A 21,391-nucleotide genomic window follows, 5' to 3' on the forward strand; every position below is an offset into this window, starting at 1 on the left:
ATGAGTAGTCTCATATTTAGCTCAGTACAAACAGAACCGTCTAGTATTGGGCAAAAATAGTTACAGGAAAAATGCTGACTGGTAGAATAGATATTTATCTTCATTACAGCTAAAAACAGAAACAGATGTTAAAGCTGAACTCCAGGCTCAGACATTTTAATTTAAAGCGGAGCTCCACCCTAAAGTGGAACTTCCGCTCATCGGAACCCTCCCCCCTCCGGTGTCACATTTGACACCTTTCAGGGGGGAGGGGGGTGCAGATACCTGTCTAAAGACAGGTATTTGCACCCACTTCCGGCCACACAGTCTGTGGGTAGACTGCGGGCAGGACGTCAGACCCCGTCCCCGTCCCCCCGTTGTGTTCTGGGAAACACACAGCTCCCAGGACACAAAGTGAACCAGGAGAGCTGGACAACATAGAGGGACTGGTAACAGCAGTGTCGCTGACAAGGAAGCTAGGTGGCTTGCTACTTTTGGTTGACATTTCATGTTGGAAACCTCTGCATGGGCAACCGATTTCTATATGAACTAACTTAATAAAAGTGGGCTGCCACGTCCTAAAATACAGTTTGGACTGGCACAACCATGCCACAGGAGCATAATCACCACAACACCACAGGTGGCTGAACACGCAGGTGACAGATGCTCACTGTTACAGTAATGAAGGAGGCCTCTTTTAGTTAAACTCTATTTTTTTTAAATGCAAGAGTGTTTTATCCCTAGTTAGTTGTCCCTATACATGAGTATCACTCACAAGTAAAAAACAGGCTAAATTTTGAGAAACAAAAAAAAAACAGGCTATGGACCTCAAGGTCGAATTGCATTCTTACGCAGACAGAATAATTCTATTTGTCACAGCAGCCTAATAAATGCCTATATGGTGGGCTACCTGTTTTCAGGCACTACCGCCTGCAGCCTCCTAGAATGAGTAGTCTCATATTTAGCTCAGTACAAACAGAACCGTCTAGTATTGGGCAAAAATAGTTACAGGAAAAATGCTGACTGGTAGAATAGATATTTATCTTCATTACAGCTAAAAACAGAAACAGATGTTAAAGCTGAACTCCAGGCTCAGACATTTTAATTTAAAGCGGAGCTCCACCCTAAAGTGGAACTTCCGCTCATCGGAACCCTCCCCCCTCCGGTGTCACATTTGACACCTTTCAGGGGGGAGGGGGGTGCAGATACCTGTCTAAAGACAGGTATTTGCACCCACTTCCGGCCACACAGTCTGTGGGTAGACTGCGGGCAGGACGTCAGACCCCGTCCCCGTCCCCCCGTTGTGTTCTGGGAAACACACAGCTCCCAGGACACAACGGGAACCAGTCAGCACGGCGCAACGCGACTTGCGCATGCGATGTAGGGAACCGGGCAGTGAAGCCAGAGCGCTTCCCTTCCTGGTTCCCTCACCGAGGATGGCAGTGCAGGCAGCAGAGTGACGAGCGATCGCTCGTCCTCTGCTGCCGACGGCGCTGGACTCCAGGACAAGTAAGTGTGCTAATATTAAATGTCAGCAGCTGCAGTATTTGTAGCTGCTGGCTTTTAATTTTTTTTTTCCGGTGGACATCCGCTTTAATAGGTAGATTCAGTAAGAGTTAGGCCGACTTATCAGTAGATAAGTCGACCTAACTCAGAATCTACGCCGACTTATGTTTAAGCGTATGCTCAAACCGAGATACGCTTAAACATAGCTAAGATACGACGGCTTGCGCCGTCCTATCTTAGATTGCAATATTTTGGATGGCCGCTAGGTGGCGCTTCCATTGCGGTCGACGTAGAATATGTAAATGAGGAGATACGCCGATTCACGAACGTACGCCTGGCCAACACAGTACTTTTACGCCGTTTGCGTAAGAGATAGGCCGCGTAAAGTTAGAGCTAGGCCCTATTGGAATAGTAATGTCAAGTATGGCCGCCGTTCCCGCGTCGAAATTCGAATTTTTTACATCGTTTGCGTAAGTCGTCCGTGAATCGGGATTTACGTAGTTTACGTCCACGTCAAAATCAATAGGCCCGTGCGGCGTACTTAGCCGCAATGCACACTGGGAAATGTAGGTGCCCGGCGCATGCACAGTAAAAAAAAAAAAAAACGTAAAAAATGTGAGGTCAAGCCTCATTAACATAAAACACGCCCCCCTCAAACACATTTGAATTAGGCGCCCTTGCGCCCGCCGATTCAGGCTACGCCGACGTAACTTAGCAGGCAAGTACATTGTGAATCATGTACTTGCCTCGCTAACTTACGGCGGCGTAGCTTAAATTCCTTAAGCTACGCCGCCGCAAAGTTACGGGAACGTACCTGAATCTACCTAAAAGCATATAAATACACTTTGCATGCACTTAATTAGTTTACAATCCCAGATATAACCTTGTAGAAGTAGCAGTGACATTATCATTGTGCTGTACAAAACCTGTGCAGAGAAGGGGAGGGATCCAGCAGGCTCCACCCACTACAGGCTGCCTGCAGAAAACAACAGGAGGGGGTGGATACAAGACTAGTCACCCTACACAAGGAGAGGGAGCAGCAGTGAGCGGTCTTCATTACAGGAAGCTTCTGCACAGAAGTAACGTTTTACACTGGAATACTGCACAGATCTCGAAGAAATGCAGAAATCACAAAAAGATCGATGGAAGGACACACATGGCTTTTAAATTTAGACAAAAGCTTTAAGTGAAAATGTGGTTATACTTTAAACCAGCAGTGGATACAATTCTCACAAATGTCTCATTATACAGTATATCTTACCTTTTTCACAAAAGGATCCAAGAACATTCCAAGGTGTCAAATCCTCATGTGCAAAGCATAGCATTATGTTACGGTCCAGTAACTGCAAGTCCTTGAGAGTTACATCAAACTGATGGAGAATGTCCTCGTGACTGCATGGAGTTAGGCTGTCGCTGTTGCTTTTCAGGAAGTGGGAAATACTGCAAGCTTTATCTATCACATAGTCTACAGTGGTGCACGCCACAATAACTGGAGAATAGCCATCGGTGTGCATACATACAGCCACGGTTAAGGATTCTGAGCAATTATGTCCTGGGAAAAGAGAGATGTAAAAGACATTTACTTTCATAATTCTTATCTGAGTGTAGCTTTTACTTCTTTATTGTATTAGCATACAGATTAGAGACTCATAACAATAAAGGTGGCTATACACACTGTATAATCTGATTGTACAATCTCATTTAGATCTGCCATCAACTATGTAGTGCAATAAAGATTTAGGCTAGGTTCATACTACCGCACCCAGATCGCACTGCTCTTGCGAGCCCACAGCGCGATTGCGAAAACCACTGTGGCCGCCTTTTTTGTGTGGTTTACGCGGCACAGCAGTCCATTCAAATGAATGGGCTGCCGTGTTCGAACAACCTTAGGACGCACGACCTGCACTAGAGTGAACCTAGCCTAACTGCTGCTCAGGGGCTCTGGGCTTCAGCTAAATGGTAACCTCCGGCAAGAAGAAACAATGCTGAAGGCAATTTACAGCACACGCTAATTTTGGTAGCATAGTTATGAATGTGGAACTTTCCCTATTAATTACAACTGAGTGCATTGCACACAGTTCTAGAACAGTGATGTGCGCTTACAGTGGTAAAATAGACAGTGAGGTGGCAACATATCACCTTCTTACCACGTGAACCGCCTCCACAAATCAAAATATACTGAAGTCAGAGGAGAAGCATAACAGCCAGACATCAAACCTTTTCAGAAAGTTACATAATGGGAGTCTCTGTATTTGTCTCATGACAGACCAAGATTGCTAATTTTCCGAATTATGTTGAGCCAAGTGATACCGGCAGGGAAAATTTCTAACCACACAACAGGATTTGCCTGTATATCAAGCCATGCATGGCACATTTTTATCACCCAGTGCTAGTGGTCTTAATAGTAGGACAATGTCAGCCAGCATTATATACACAGGAAACATTCTTGCACAGGAAAGAATCTTTATTCATCAAAAACTACTAAAGTGGTTGTGAACCTCTAAAATGAACAAAGAATATCCTTCTATAGTGTGTCCTTGCTTCTATCCAATCCCCTAGGGTGATTTGTCTCTTATTCCTCTGATATCTGAGTCACTTCTTACTTCTAAGCCCCCCCCTTACACACACGTTTGATAGCCTCAGCTGTGCAGATTTCCCCTATGAAACTGTGTAGAGGGGTTTGTCCTTTCCCTCCTCTCTGGTCTCAGAGTACACTCAGCTCCCTGTGCTATGCTCTGCAGTGTGTGACAACAGATCCCTGCCCCATGCATGTTAGCACTGAGAAAAGCTAAGTAAAAATGTGTGCTTTGGGAGGGCTACAGATAAACAGGTACAACTTATGTAGGTGGATTTGTTTAATCTCTGTGTATCACCTGTGGCCAGTCACTTCACTTGGTACATTTAGGGGTTTACAACCACTTTAAGTGTAATGCCGCGTACACACCATCACTTTATGTGAAGAAAAAAAAAGACGTTTTAAATCATGAAATAAAACGACGTTTTTGAAACTTAATTTTCAAAAACGATGTTGCCTACACACCATCATTTTTTCAAAATGCTCTAGCAAAGCGAGGTTACGTTCAGCACTCTTTTCCATTGAAGCTAGCTTCATAACTTGCTTCTAAGCATGTGTCGTTTTGCCCACACACTATCATTTAAATTGACATAAAAAAACGACGTTATGAAAAACGACACAAAAAATTGAAGCGTGCTTCAATTTTTTTTGTCGTTTTTCACAAGACATAAAACAACCCCACACACGGTCGTTTTAATTTTTTTTCATCACATAAAGTGATGGTGTGTACGCGGCATAAGGCTTTTTTGCCTTTTTATTTTGTAACAATGTAGTTGTCAAAATCAAATCTAAAAAAAAAAAAAAAAAAGTTCCTGACCTGGTAGGATGGAGCACAAAGAATTTGCGTTGACACGTTCTGCGAATGCGACATGCCGATGACTGGATCCATTGTATACAAAATAAAATTCTGCATCTTCTGGAAGGTGGAGGTCTTCAGCAAAGTTTGCATACACAATTATTTGGCCCTGGAAAATACAGAGGGTAAAAGAGAGGATAAGTCACAGTTTTAACTTGGCCTATATGCACCAAAATTTATGAATGAGGACTCTTAACAACTTTGCCTATAGCAATCAGAATTTCATTTTATAAAAAAAATACTGGGAAACATAATACAGAAACTGATTGGGTAGTATGAGCAGTTACTTCTAGTGCTAAACCATACATACCTGTACGTTTTGTAATTACCGTTAGGTCCATAAATATTGGGACACAATTTGCATACTTTTGGCTCTGAACGCCACCAGAATAAATGTAAAAACGAAACAATCCAAAATGAATTTGAAGAAAAGACTTTCAGATTTAATTCAAGGGGTTAAACATAAATATCAAGTACAAATTTTAGGAACTGCAAACGTTTTACACAGTCCCCACATTTTCAAGGGCTAAAATATAATTGGACAAATAAATATAATCAAAAATAAAATGTTCATTTTTTATATTTTGTTGAGAATCCTTTACTGGCAATGACTGTCTGAAGTCTGGAACCTATGGACGTTATCAAAGACTGGGTTTCCTCCTCTGATGCTCTGCCAGGCTATAACTGCAGCTGTCTTCAGTTCTTTGTGGGTCTTTCTGCCTTTAGTTTTGCCTTCAACAAGTGAAATACGTGCTTAATTGGGTTGCGATCAGGTGATTGACTTGGCCATTGCAGAATATTCCACTTCTTTTCCTTCAAAAGCTCCTGGCTTGCTTTTGCAATGTGTTTGGATCATTGTGCATCTGTACTGTGAAGCGCCGTCCAAACAACTTTGATGCATTTGGCTGAATCTGGGCTGACAGTATATCTCTAAACACTGCAGAATTAATCCGGCTGCTTCTGTCACATCATCAATAAACACCAAAGACCCAGTGCCACTGGAAGCCATGCACGAGCTGTTCCAAGCCTTTTCCACACTCTTCCTGTCATTCTGGTAAAGATTAATCTTAGTTTCATCCGGCCAAAGAATGCTTTTCCAGAACTGGTCTGGCTTTTTTTAAAGTTTTTTGGCAAAGTCTAATCTGGCTTTTCTATTCTCCATGAATGGTTTGAACCTTGTGGTGAACCCTCTGTATTTGCTGTCGTGATGTATTCTCTTGATTGTAGACTTTGACAATGATACGCCCACCTCCTGGAGAGTGTCCTTCACTTGTCTGGATGTTGTGAATGGGTTTTTCTTTACTATAGAGAGGATTCTGCCATCATCCACCACTATTGTTTTCCAGGCTTTTTTATGTTGCTGAGCTCACCAGTGCATTCTTCTTTCCTCCGAATGTACCAAACTGTTGATTTGACCACACCTGATGTTGCTGCTATCTCTCGGATGGATTTGTTTTGTTTTTGAAGCCTTACAATGGCCGTTTTCACTTGCTTGCACAGCTCCTTAGAACACATAATGTAGGTTCACAGCAATAGATTCCAAATGCAAATACCACACTTAGAATCAACTCCAGACCTTTTACCTGTTTAATTGATGAAAAAATAACGAAGGAGTAGCCCACGCCTGGCCATGAAATAGCTTTTGATTCAATTATCCAATTACTTTTGGGCCCTTGAAAAAGGGGGGGGGCTATTCCTAAGAGCTGTAATTGCTAAACCATTTCTTCATTTCTTTTTCCAATTTAGATTAACATACCCTCAAAGTAAACCTGATAGTGTGCACTTTCAGCCCATATCCATTATCTAACTATAAATTGAGATTTTCCTAGCTTGTGAAGGAAAATATTAGTTATATGAAGACAGGAGGCGAGTATCTTATGCAAATCTCTCTTTACTAAAGCTCATAGCAGAAATACATAAAAACTTTATGGTAATCTAAAATAAAAAACTCAAAAGGACTACCAATCCCAGCAGTCCCTGGGCCAACGTAGCCCCTCCCAGGCCTCAGCCTATATAAGGGACTGTCTGAGGTAACCACATCCTCTTTCTTTGTCTAGATCCGAATAATCAGGAAACATAAGTCCGATCCTCTCTCCTTATGATGGTCAGGGACTTCCTTATTGGTACACGATATCCGCGTCTGAAGGGAGCGAAAAGGGAAGGACCAACTGGACCGCTTCAACCGAACTGACTTCATCCCAACGGGGATCAAGGGAAAAAACCAAAGCATTCTGGGTCGACCGGTCGTCGCCTTCAGGAGAAAACAGACCAACTTCAATCCAACAGGGATTGTGAGCCATTTAGAACCATCTGTATATCAGGATCAGGAACTGTAGTGTTCAATAACCTGCAAGGAGAAGAGAATAATCGTAATAGGGATGGGAAGGGAGGGAAGATACTCGCCTCCTGTCTTCATATAACTAATATTTTCCTTCACAAGCTAGGAAAATCTCAATTTATATATCAGACAGGAGGCTTCGTATCTTATGCAAGTTTAAAGCAATAACAGAATTAGCAACTTATACATACAGATAGAAACCTTATAAAATAGACATGGATACATGGGCCTCCGGTCTGAAATAGAAGTTTCGAAAAGTGGACTCTGAGGACCAATCAGCCGCCTTAAGTAGGTCAGAGAGAGAGCCTCCAGAGGAGATGATTTTCGTAGCCATAGCACCCCTAGTAGAATGCGCTCCAAATAGGGAGACGTCTATGCCCGCCATTTCCATGGCGGAACGTACCCAGCGTGCCAGAGTGGCGGAAGAGACTGGGTGGTGGGGTTTGACGTACGAGATCAAAAGTTGGGACAAATTCGGTGGTCGCAGCGCCGACGTGCATGTTTCATAAGTTTGTAAACAGCGAACTACGCAAAGTCGCGGATGAGTGGGAAAGAAGGGGTAGAAGACAGATTGAATACCCGTTTTGGTCCTGCGGGCCACTGAAAAACTGACTCCTTGGGGCGAGAATTGGCGCCTGGAGATGTCTAGCGCCATTACGTCTGAGACGCGCTTGATTGAGATCAGGCAGAGTAGAACTGTGAGTTTAAAAGACAGCAGTCGTAGGGATAATCCATCATTATCCTCCCACGAAGCAAACATGTCAAATAACTTGGAGACGTCCCAAGTTGACTGATATCTGGGTCTAGGGGGACGTTGGAACTTAATGCCCCGCAGTAGCCTACAGACCAATGGGTGTTTTCCCACAGCTAAAGAGTTAACTGGACAGTGGTATGCTGATATAGCCGACCGGTATATGTTGATGGAGCTGTAGGATTTGCCAGAGTCAAAGGACTCTGCCAAATAATTCACCACCGCAGACACAGGGGCGTGTATGGGATCAACCTGTCGTTGATCACACCAACGAACCCAGAGTCGCCAGGCATACCGGTAGGTTGATCTGGTCCCGGGGGCCCAGGCCACGGCGAGGAGATCCCTAGCTGATCCTGAAAGGTTAATATCCGCTTCTGAGATCCTGAAATCAGCCATGCTAGGAGGTGGAGGTTGCCCTCCACCACTAGTGGATGGGGTTCCCCGGACGGGTTGGTCAACAGCCGAGGGAACAGGGGAATCAGTCTGGGAAAGTCCACTGCCATCCCCAAGAGGAGAGGGAACCAGGGTTGTGTCGGCCACCAGGGTGTGATCAGCACAATCGTTGCCTGCTGATTCGAGGCGCGGAGGAGAACTCTGGGTATCATCTGGAATGGGGGAAACGCATAATGAGTTCCTTCTGGCCAAATGTGACGGAACGCGTCCACCGCGGATGCCTCTGGGTCGGGCCTCCAGCTGAAGAAATGGGGCAGCTGGTGGTTGAGGCGAGAAGCGAACAGGTCTATGTTCAACGGGCCCCAAAGGCGCTCCAGAAGGCGGAATACAGAGCGATTCAGCCGCCAGTCGCTGGAGTCGACCAGGTGTCGTGAGTACCAGTCGGCTACCGTGTTGGAGATTCCCAGAATATATTCCGCGATAGGGACAATGTTGCGGGCCAAGCAAAAATGCCAGAATTCCTTCGCCAGATCTGCCAGGATCCTGGATCTGGTGCCACCCAAGCGGTTGACGTACTGAACCGCGGCCACATTGTCCATGCGGAACAGTACGCAACAATTGGAAGCTTGTGGGATGAAGCTCTTGACGGCAAAAAATGCCGCCAACAGTTCTAACGCATTGATGTGTAATTCCGACTCGGAGGTAGACCAAGTCCCCCCTGTGGAATCTGTCCCGCAGCGAGCGCCCCAGCCGTGACGGCTCGCATCCGACTCTATGATGATGTCGGGCCCGGAATTGAAAATGGTCTTGCCGTTCCACTCGACGGCGTGGCGAAGCCACCACTGCAATTCTTCTATTGCCTCCGGGCAGAGAGGGATCTCGTCCGCATACCTGAGGCCTTGACGAATGTGTAAAATCTTGAGCCTCTGAAGGGCCCTGTAATGAAGTGGGGCCGGGAAGATGGCCTGGATGGATGCAGCCAAGAGCCCCACTAAGCGGGCCAGAACCCGCAAGGACAAGGAGCCTTTGCGGAGCACTGCCCTGATTTCTTTGCGAATTAGGGCCAATTTTGCTTTTGGGAGGCGGAGGACAGCTTGTTTGGTGTCCACTAGGAAACCTAAGAATTCCATCACTTGGGCCGGACTTAGGACCGATTTTTCGCGGTTGATTAAGAAACCCAGCGTTTGTAGTAGGGAGACCGTCCAAGACATGTGGAGGGAAACTAGGGTCTTTGAGTGCGCCATTATCAGGATGTCGTCCAGATAAATAATTAGGCGTACTCCTCTGCTTCGTAGCAATGCCACCACTGGTTTCATCAACTTCGTGAAACACCATGGTGCTGACGATAGTCCGAACGGGAGGCAGGTAAACTGCCATATCTGACTCTTCCAGCGGAATCGGAGTAGGTGTTGTGACTCCGTGTGAATAGGGACGGTGAGATAGGCGTCCTTCAGGTCTATTTTCCCTAACCAGTCTCCTGGTCGTAGGAGGTCTCGGAGGCAGTGAATGCCCTCCATCTTGAAGTGTCTGTAGCAGACATGTTGGTTCAGGTTTCTTAAGTTTATTACGGGACGGAACCCGCCCCCTTTTTTCTTGACCAGGAAAAGATTGCTTATGAATCCCGGGGAACAATTGTCTACTTTTAAGATTGCCTGTTTGGACCAGAGGTCCTGAATTTCGCTCTCTATTAGAGCAGCGCTGTGGCGCGTGAAATTGATAGGATGAGGGATCACATTTAACATTGGTGACGAAAGAAGTTCTACTTGGAAACCCCCGACCGTCTGCAATATCCATGGGTCTGCCGTAATCGCAGACCAGGCGTGGATAAAATATCTCAGGCGTCCCCCCACTGGTATGTGTGGTTGTGGAGTGTAGGGTATACTCACCGAATGGAGGTCGGGATCGGGTGTAACCACGTCCGCCGCGTCCGCGCCATGGTCTGCCACGGGGTGGGAAGAACGGTGCTGGTTGCGCCACTGGAACGGGGTAGGTGGGAGGAGCCTGCTGATACTGGTATTGGGGGTTTCTGTTTTGTGGCCTATAGGTGGAACCACGGCCGGCAGATCGGCCTCTACCTCTGCCGGCCCTGTTAAAAACTCTCACGGCCCCTGACTTCCTCAGTGAGGTTTGGGCTTTATCAAGTCCTGAGAATAGTCCCACAAATTTATTGATGTCTTTGAGGAGGTTATCCCCAAAGAGCATACCGCCCGCTGAAGGGCCGGGTTCGGTCTCGGCCAGGTGGGAGAGCTGGGGGTCTAGCCGCATTAAAATAGAGCGGCGTCTCTCGATTGAGCAGGAGGTGTTAGCCGTGCCTGCTAGGCAAATAGCCCTCTGGGCCCAGCCGCGTAATTGTATCAGGTCCACTGGTTGATCAGAAGCGGCTGCTTGTTCTGACAAGTTCAGAATTTTAGTCAAGGGACCCATTAAGTCTAGGATGCGTTCCTGGATGGACTTAAAAGACCGCTCAATCCCTTTTTTGGGGAGTTTCCCCGATTTTGCCAGATATTTGGCCAACATGGGGTCCACCTCTGGTGTGGCCACCACCTTGTTGGGGATGGCGGGTCTAGGGCATTCGGCCCGTAGCTTGTTGCGGGCGGGTCTGTCCAGGGATTTCCTGGCCCAATGTTCTACGTATTGAGATACGTGAGGTAAGGGGGACCAGTCGCCAGACCGCGGGTGAGCGATGGCGTCCGGGTGGAAAAATGGTTCCCCCAGTGCATCTAAAATGACTTCTCCCTGTGTATCAGGGGTGGCATTGGAGTGAAATGCCGTATCCTCAGCATCCTGTCTGTCCTCATCAGACCCATAATTGTCAGATTCGCTTTTTCCTGAAGCACCTGGTGAGTCCTCGTCCGAGGAATCGACATAGGAGTCAGGCTTTGTCCTTCTAGAGGACCGTTGCCTCTTAATGTCTAACTCCCTGAGGCCCAGGGGTCGGTCAGAATCTGTAGGATGTTGAGGTTGGCAGGCCGGGGAGGGCACTGCCTGGAACACAGTATTTACTTCCCCTGTCGGGGAGTCAGGTGCTGCTAAGGTGTGTTTCTGTTTGAAAGAAACCTTGCCTCTCTTGTTTGGCGGTTCGCCAGTTTGAGGCGGATTGATCATAGCAGGCTTAGAGGTGCGTGGTCCCTTGGACGGGATGGCCGAGGCCAGAGCCGTCTGTACAGAAATGTTTATCAGATCCTGGATCTGAGCAGCTGTCATAAACTGCGTAGTGTCAAGGGTAAACGCCTCCCCTGTCAGGGGGGCAGTGTAATTGTCTTCAGACATGGTATAATCACTGATCACCTCTCTATGTATGAATAATGAAAGACAATTGCCAACGATTTTTATATATATATATATATACACTCAGTATATATATACATTAAGTTATATATACTGCAGAAAGTAATGATTTCCCTTTAAAAGCTATTTAGTCTATCCTTACAGGCTGCTGTAAGCATAGAGGAATAGGACAGGTGTATTGGGGTTAGAGATAGCAAGTATCTCCGGTGGGCAGAAGGGGAAAAGGATGGGAGCAGTATAGCAGGGCTTCCTCACCTCTACACCGGACGATCTGCACTGGCAGCGGTGTGAGGGAGGAAGCCCGCGCTCCTCCGCGCTCTGGAGCGAAGTCTCGCGAGACTACGCTACCAGAGCGCTGATTGGCTGTCGCCGGGTCCCGCCCTTCCTCCGCGCGCGAACGTGAGGAAAGAAGGGGGGAAGATGGCGCCGCCTGACGTGCGGTATCGTTGATAGGCGAAACGGCGGAGGGACAGGCGGGGGGGGGGAAAAAGAGATCACTCTGTACAGCGGGCGCGTGAAGGGAACGCGTCCGCACTACATCCGGCGAGTGAGGGGAGAGACACAGGGGAGAAAGGCCTGTACAATTACAGTAGGTTTACCTAATGCAGGGAAAAACTGCACAATAAAAACAATAAAGCTGCCATAATGGAATAACGATGAACAGCTGAGAGAAAAAAGGCAGAACAGTGGGGGGGGAATCCCCACAGCCCATATATTGATAGCAGCTGTATATAAAATATATATATATCTTATCTAGTACTTATCTGATATGCTGCGATGAGCAGAAAGAAAGAGGATGTGGTTACCTCAGACAGTCCCTTATATAGGCTGAGGCCTGGGAGGGGCTACGTTGGCCCAGGGACTGCTGGGATTGGTAGTCCTTTTGAGTTTTTTATTTTAGATTACCATAAAGTTTTTATGTATTTCTGCTATGAGCTTTAGTAAAGAGAGATTTGCATAAGATACGAAGCCTCCTGTCTGATATATAACTTGAATATGTTTTGGTAAATACCTGAAAAAAACTAAAATTGTGCCTGTGTGCAAATATATATGGACCTAACTGTATATTAACTGTCTTAATTCACTTAAAAAAAAGATAATAATAATAATAATAATAATAATAATAATAATACTGAGGGCAGGGATCAAACTGCTCTGATCGTCCATTAAAACTGTATTACTAACTACCAGCCTGCAACAGCAGCTGGAAGACTCATCTGCCATTGAAGAAGTACTGGTCAGTGATGCAGCCAAGCCACCAATTTGATTCATTCTCCAGATGTTTTCCAGGATGGGTTTAACTCTGACTTTGCAGCCACAAAAAAAAAAAAAAAGGTCCCCACTTCAAACAGTAAAATAAAATTTTGAAAAAAGATCCCAGATTGTGACTTTTGATGTCCGATTAAGCTGGCCATACGACTGTAGAAATTCATTGGAAAAAATTTCATTTTAAGAACTTTGTTTAACTTTCTAATTGTTAGTGGGGTCAAATCTATGTTGGAGGCGGAGCAGGATTGAACAATTTTCAACAGTGAATATCTTTTTTGTTCAGGAAAGTCCATTCATTCTAAAATCAAAAATAGAAAAAAAAAGTTTGCTTTTAATGTTTTCAACTTTTATCAAGTGTTTAAAACGTACTGATGAGAACTTTCATGCGAATGCTCCTGCGATTGAGCATTCAAATATTTAATACTAGTGTTGGTCAGTGTCATACCTTCATTAATAAGGCTCGTAATCTTCTCATTGACTTTTGGTTTAACCACTTGAGATCCGCGCTATAGACAAAAGACATCCACAGCGCGGCCCTCAAGTGCCGAGTGGACGTCTTTTTCTGTGCATTACCAGCGCGTGCCACTTGGGGGCGTGCAGCGGGTAAACACTGTGCCGACGCATCGCTGGAAAGCCGGTGCGTGTACCTGGTGGCCGCGATGTCCGCCGGGTACACGCGATCGGCGGTGACAGCAGGGACGTGGAGCTCTGTGTGTAAACACAGAGCTCCACGTCCTGTCAGGGAGAGAGGAGACCGATCTGTGTCTCTTGTACATAGAGACACAGCATCGGTCACCTCCCCCAGTCAGTCCCCTCCCCCCACACAGTTAGAACACACCCAGGGAATACATTTAACCCCTACCTCACCCCCTAGTGTTAACCCCTTCCCTGCCAGTCACATTTATACAGTAATTAATGCATTTTTATAGCACTGATCACTGTATAAATTTGAATGGTCCCAAATGTGTGTCAAAAGTGTCCGATATGTCCGTCGCAATATCGTAGGCCTGACAAGAAAAGAAAAAAAAAAAAAAATCGCAGATCGCCGCCATTACTAGTAAAAAATAAAAAAATAAAAAATAAATCATAAATCTATCCCCAATTTTGTAGGCGCTATAACTTTTGCGCAAACCGATCAAATTCGCCTATTGTGATTTTTTTTTAACAAAAATATGTAGAAGAATACGTATCGGCCTAAACCGAGGAAAAAAATATAAAAAACAAAAAAATTGGGTTATTATTATAACAAAAAGTAAAAAATATTGTGGTATTTTTTCCAAATTTTCTGTCTTTTTTTGTTTATAGCGCAAAAAATAAAAAATAAAAAAATCGCAGAAATGATCAAATACCACCAAAAGAAAGCTCTATTTGTGGGAAAAAAATGATATAAATATAATTTGGGTACAGTGTTGTATGACCGCGCAATTGTCATTCAAATTGCGTCAGCACTGAAAGCTGAAAATTGGTCTGGGCACGAAGGGGGTTTAAGTGCCCAGTAATGAAGTGGTTAAAGGAGTTGTAAAAAAAATATTTTTTTTTGCTAAAATGTCTGTCTGCAAGGTACATAGATAGAATATTTTAATGATTATTTTTTTTAAAAACGAGTAAAAAGCGATTAAAATCATTCATCTGTATTACCTCTGGGTTTCTAGTTTCATTTCTGCAATTGACTTCCTGCTTCTCGGCGCTCGTTCATGTGAGCGCCACCGCTGTACTGTATGACATTTCCCAGTATCCATTGCGCATCGCGCATGCGCAGTTAACAAAAACCGGGCACGAGAGCTCTCTTTCAGATTTTGAATAAACCGCCCACTATACCTCCCACTATACCGCCCAACGATGAATATGCAAGCCTTGTAAACCCACCCACAAAGCCATTCGTATGGGAGTTGTTCAGAAAGCAAGGGAGCGGGGTCCAGACAAGGCAGTGATGGTTTGCTAAACGAAACTGATCCAAGGGAGGAGGTGCTGTGGGGTTTTAGACACACACAGAAATCACACCTCCTTGAAGTCTGTATGATGTACAGAGCGAGCTGACGCACAACTGTAGTCCCGAGGACAGGGGCGAGCACGTTACTGACCACAGCTAGAAAGATAGATAGGGAGGCACTAATTGTATGATTGATTATTAATTGCATTTTGTTTGTATCTGTTACAGTTTTACTCTATCTTGTATCAAAAGTTCAAAAGGATTCTGCGCCTACTGGAATGCATTGGTATGAGAGGAGTTAACAGTGCGCCCGAATACACCTCAGTCACGTGTAGTGAGAGGCATAACAGTCAGCTTAGTCACCATTTGCAGAAAGCCATATGATCTCCAAACATTCACTAGTGGTGAATCAGTCACTGTCATCTAAAAACACATGCCCCAGGCAGATCCACTTGCAGTGAATGTCAGACTCACTGCCTTACAGTATTTGATTTTATAAGTTTTGCTCACTGACAAAAAAATGATCCGTCTATCATTTTAATGAGAAATTATACAGCTCTAAAAACTGCTGATCCCTTGGCTTTGCTTCTGTCCCACTAAACCAAAAGGGTGCTGGCTATGCACAGGTGCATTGGATAGAAAAAGGTCCTGGAGTGCCGCACTCCTTAAAACAATGTCTTTATTATACAAATTAAATCCAAAAAACATCTAACAATTTGGGGCTCCATACAGTGGGCCATCTAAGATCCTTTTAGGGAAGAACAAGGTATGGTTTGATCATCTGTGAGTCATCTCCAAGCTATCGATACCTTCCCTTCGAGTGACGGCTTCATTGCATCCTGCTGGTTGGATATTCGGTTCCTTGCTGGTACATCCTCCATCTATACATTCAGCTTTATTGACCCTCTGGGTGTAGGCTCATTAGGGTTCAATATATCTGGTAAGCCTCCCTTTCTGGTGGCGGGTATCTCACAATTGCACGTTAAGTTCAGTGGGAATCATTGTTGATCTGGAACTTTCTGCACCCAGTTTCATCCATCAAGTTTCGCCATATTACCTTATTTGGACTTTATTTACTTACACTGGTCACTTCGCGTTTCATATAGACAATTAGGCCCAGATTCACGTAGACTTGCCTATCTTTAGGCGGGCGTAGCGTATCTCAGATACACTACGCCGCCGTAACTTAGTGAGGCAGGTCCCGTATTCACAAAGAACTTGCACCCTAAGTTACGGCGGCGTAGTGTAACTGTGCCGGCGTAAGCCCACGCAATTCAAAGTAGGCTGGTGTGGGCGTGTTGTATGCTAATGCATCGTGACCCGACGTAATTGACGCTTTTAACGAATGGCGCATGCGCCGTCCGTTAACGTATCCCAGTGCGCATGCTCAATATAATGCCGCAAATAGTCAAAGCTTTCGACGTGAACGTAACTTACGTCCAGCCCCATTCACGGACGACTTACGCAAACGACGTAAAATACGACACTGTTCGTACGTTTTCGACATCCATACCTAACATGACTTACCCCTGCTTTATGAGGGGTAACTTTACGCCGGCGTATGTCTTACGTAAACGACGCATCTTGATACGCCGGGCGCACGTACGTTCGTGAATCGGCGTATCTAGCCAATTAGCATATTTGACGCGGAAATATACGGAAGCGCCACCAAGCGGCCAGCGTAAATATGCACCCTAAGAAACGACGGCGTAGGAGACTTACGCCGCTCATATCTAGGCAACTGTGAGGCGTATCTGATTCTATGAATCTGTGAATCTGGGCCTTAGTGTCTTCTTATGACATTATTCAGCGCTACTATTTTTGTATGTTGTGTTTTGTTGCTTTCCTTTGTTCACTGGATTGTTTGTAGCTGCTCACTGTTAGGATAGCGCAGATTTATTTTGTTTTTGCGCTCAAGGACCTTAATGTGCTACTTCTTGAGCCACTCTTTGTTGCCTTGGCCATGTGTTTTGGGTCATTGTCATGCTGGAATACCCATACACGACCCATTTTCAATGCCCTGGCTGAGGGAAGGAGGTTCTCACCCAAGATTTAACCGTACATGGCCGTGTCCATCATCTTTTTTTTTTTTAAATCAGAAAAATGGTTTATTGTGCCAGCAAAATAGAACACAGGTTACAAACCACAAATAAGAAAATCACAATTAACACAGCAAAAAAAAAACATGTACATCATGTGGAATACAATAATGACACCAAAAGTAACATGACACATGTTGCTAGAAAAGATAAATTAGACAGTGCTGGGCGGGAAAAAGCAGCTTCACCCCCCAACACTACCACACATGAGGCCAACGGGCCACAACTTAAACAATACACCCCACAGTCTGCCCACATAAGCTGAACCACTTCCCACCAGAAATCGAAAACATGTGCCTAAAGTGCAACACCTATATAATATGCACTCCAAACAGAGACAAACATTCCCCCCCAACTAAAAATGCTCCTCATACCTGCAGCAACCAAGTTAAAGTCGCAGGGGTGCCAACCCGGGGGTCTCCAACCAGGGCTGCCATATGGAATTACATTTCCGGGCTGCATTTCTATGCCGATATGTAAGGTGTTCCTGTATAAGGATGAGATTAACCTGTCCAATCCATTGTTTCTTGGTCGGGACATGTGGGGATAACCAAAATCTAGCCACTAACTTTCGTGCCAAGTACAAGAGTCTGATCACTGCAATATTAATTGGATGAGGGTAGAGTTCTTCATCAACTGCACCCAATATACATGGTAGGGGGTCCAAAGGGACCCTAACTTGGAAAAACTAGGAAATAACCTCAGTAACATTACCCCAGAACCGGTGCAGCTTAGGACAGCGCCACATCAGGTGGATAAGCGATCCCTCTTCCCCGCAATGTTTAGGGCATAGAGAAGAATCTCTTCTTCCCCAACGAAACAGTTGAATAGGCGTGCGGTAGGCCCTATGCAACAAAAACAGGTCAGACAATCTATGTGATTGTGAAACTGAAGTGAGAGGACCTGCTTGTAAGCATGTGTCTCACGTTTCGCCATTGATAACCCCTAGGTCTTCCGTCCAACCTCTTCTACTCAGTAAAGTCGCTGAGTCCTGTACAGTTGATAAAAGGCTGGAATAGATATGGGATATTAGGCCCTTTTTCTCCCAACTAGAAGTCTTTAGGCCCTTTTTCTCCCAACTAGAAGTCCCTGTCTAGTCATCCCCACAAGGGATGACTAGACAGTTGGAGAACAGAAATCTGACCCTGGGCCTGCAGGGCATGCCGGAGCTACATGTATCTATAGAACTGGTGCCTAGGAAGGTTGAATTCAGTCTGCAAGTCCTGAAACGATTTAAAGCGGAGGTTCCGCGCTTTGTCTTTTTTGCTTTTGTTGTGCATGTAATAGGGTTACATATAGATTACCTGTAAATACACTTACTTCCTAGCCGCTTTGACACTGATTCAAACTTTATCCGTCCGAAATATAAGGTTATAAAAAATCAGCCAGGACTTTTCCATATTGCTTGTGGGCATTGTGAAGCCCACAAGCAAAGACTTCCGGGAGGCGGTGATGCTGGTATTCCCAGCATTCACCGCAGTATCTCGCGCATGCGCCGTGTTGACGGCGTTGACGCTGTCAACACTTCAGGGTGACCATGACAACGGGTGTCATCATTTTGAGTACACGCCCTGTTGTGATTGACTAAATAGTCACTTCACCGTCGGACGAATTTAAAATGGCGAATTTGGATCCGCCCTCGTTACATGACCCGCTTGTCGAGTCACGCGATGAGGGAAATCATGCGAGATTTCGAAGATTAGCGCTGTATATCGTCTCCTGGGAATCATGACTTATAACTCCCAGGAGACACTGGGGCATCGGGGAAAGGGAGAGATATGCCCACTCCCGCGGGGATGAATACCCGGAAGTCACAGCTTTTGCCTTAGAATCTCGGTAATTAAATTGATATTAAAAATAACAACAGTCAATAGTAAAAGTATATGCTCCGTAGATCGTTTTAATATTAAGTTAATTTTATGGGTGAACCTCCGCTTTAAGTATATTTTGATTATATAATTGGGCAATATTGTAGATACCGGCCAGATCCATCATTATTTGATGCAGTGAAGAAGTCTTGTCCCCTTTACAGAAAAACATCCCCAAAGCATAATGTTTCCACCTCCATGTATGACAGTGGGGATGGTGTTCTTGGGGTCATAGGCAGCATTCCTCCTCCTACAAACACATTGAGTTGATGCCAAAGAGCTCGATTTTGGTTACACCTGACCACAACACAATTTCACCCAGTTCTCCTCTGAATCATTTAGATGTTCATTAGCAAACTTCAAACAGGCCTGTACATGTGCTTTCTTGAGTAGGGGGGCCTTGTGGGTGCTGCAGAATTTCCGTCCTTCAGTCCATAGTGTGTTACCAATTGTTTTCTTGGTGCTGCCTTGAGATCATTGACAAGATTCTCCCTGTGTAGTTCTGGGCTGATTACTCACCTTTCTCATGATCATTCAAACTCCACAAGGTGACATCTTGCATGAAGCCCCAGACCGAGGAAGATTGACAGTTATTTTGTGCTTCTTCCATTTTGCGAATAGTCGCACCAACTGTTGTCACCCTCTCACCAAGCGGCTTGGCGATGGTCTTGTAACCCATTCCAGCCTTGTGTAGGTTTACAATCTTGTCCCTGACATCCCAGGGCAGCCCCTAGGTCTTGGCCATGGTGGAGAGATTGGAATGTGATTGATTGCTTCTGTGGACAGGTGTCTTTTATACAGGTAACAAGCTGAGATTAGGAGCACTCCCTTTAAGAGAGAGTGCTCCTAATCCAAGATCGTTACCTGTATAGAAGACACCTGGGAGACAGAAATCTTGCTGATTAATAGCGGATCAAATACTTATTTCACTCATTAAAATCAATTTATAACTTTTTTGAAATGCGTTTTTCTGGATATATTTGTTGTCGTTCTGTCTCTCACTGGTAAAATAAACCGACCATTAAAAATATAGACAGATCATTTCTTTGTCGGTGCCAGTGGGCAAATGTACAAAATCAGCAGGGGATCAAATACTTTTTTCCCTCACTGTATATATTTTCCCACAAGTGAAACAAACAACTGTCATTTAATGAGCATGTAGGTTACATTGAAACAAATGATAATGGCAGATCAAAATCAAAAAAGTTAAATAAAAATGTTTTTATTAGACAGTAAACAGAGGTACTCATTCTCTCTGTAGTCCTCTAGTATCACATATACATTAGACTGGGTAGTAAGCCGGACTGAGTTCGCACACAGCAACAGAAATCCCCAACAAACGGTGGTTGTCAGTGGAACATTGCAACAAGTGATATCATTCACAGGACTCTACATAAGTCACCATCCCAAGAATTCAAGCACATAATATCTTCTAGGCACTGGCTTGTCTAATAAGACTTGAGGACGTCACTGGCATGTACAAATAAACAAAAATAAAATAAAAAATGAGTTCCAATAATTTTAAGTATTTGGGAAATAGCTGCTGCTAGACTGTGCGGACATTGTAACAACATGGGAGCATATTTATTGCGCTTTCCAACAAAATATCCTAGCATGGTATTCCCTTCCACCAGGCCTGGATACTGTTAGGACCCATTCAGACTTGTTCCCTCTTGGGTATGATGTTAACGTGTTCAGCATTAAGACAGCCAATTCAAACTGATGGGCTGCCAACACATAAAAAAGGGACCTTTTTTACTGACAGTGCACAACAACGCACAGTATTGCGTTAATATGTACTGCACTGTGCTAAAATGCACTTGCCTTGGAGGTATTGTTGAAAAAGAATGCGAACGCGTGTTTGGTGCTTTGCTGTGCACTGCAGTAACATGCATGCTAGCACAATGCACTGAAATCGAGAGAGGAGAATGATCCCTCAGCCCTGCAAAAAAGTAAAGCACACTCAAAAGGAAATTGCTGACTTTTTTAACATATTTACACATGCAAACATTATGGCCCGGATTCACAAAGCACTTACGCTGACGTATCTCGAGATACGCCGCGTAAGTGCAAATATGCGCCGTCGTATCTATGCGCCATGCCCACAAACTGACATACGCTTAAAAATAGGCTTCATCCGACCGACGTAACTTGCCTACGCATCGTGGGCGCATATTTACACTGGACGCATGTGGCGCTCCCATTGATTTCCTATTCAAATATGTAAATGAGGGAGATACGTCGATTCACGAACGTACTTGCGCCCGGCGCATAATATACGCGGTTTGCGTAAGTCGTACGTCCGGCGTAAAGTTATTCCCCATATATGAGGCGCAACCCATGCAAAGGTTTGGACCAGGGAACACAAGCTGTCGTATCTTTTGTCGTTTACGTTGTACGTGAATATGACTAGGCGTAGGTTACGTTCACGTCGTAGGCAGTGATCCGGCATATCTTAGGGAGTAGTCATCTTTATGGCACTCGGCCCATCATTTGCATGGGGTCATTCCTCATTTGCATTGCTCACGCCCACTTCCGA

At 45.0% G+C, this 21,391-nt stretch overlaps 1 protein-coding gene across 4 annotated transcripts in view; it reads right to left on the minus strand.

The window, feature by feature from the left end:
* Positions 1–21,391, minus strand: part of ARHGEF28 (Rho guanine nucleotide exchange factor 28) — a 355,169-nt gene that overhangs the window by 232,178 nt on the left and 101,600 nt on the right. For all 4 annotated transcript variants that reach the window (XM_040341440.1, XM_040341441.1, XM_040341443.1 and 1 more), the window contains exons 3-4: positions 4,878–5,025; positions 2,747–3,037 (exon numbers count right to left, since the gene is read on the minus strand). In XM_040341440.1, coding sequence (XP_040197374.1) covers positions 2,747–3,037; positions 4,878–5,025 — 439 coding nt within the window. The remainder of the gene's footprint in view (positions 1–2,746; positions 3,038–4,877; positions 5,026–21,391) is intronic.

The sequence above is a fragment of the Rana temporaria genome, chromosome 1 (genome assembly GCF_905171775.1).
Source record: "Rana temporaria chromosome 1, aRanTem1.1, whole genome shotgun sequence".
NCBI lineage: Eukaryota > Metazoa > Chordata > Amphibia > Anura > Ranidae > Rana > Rana temporaria.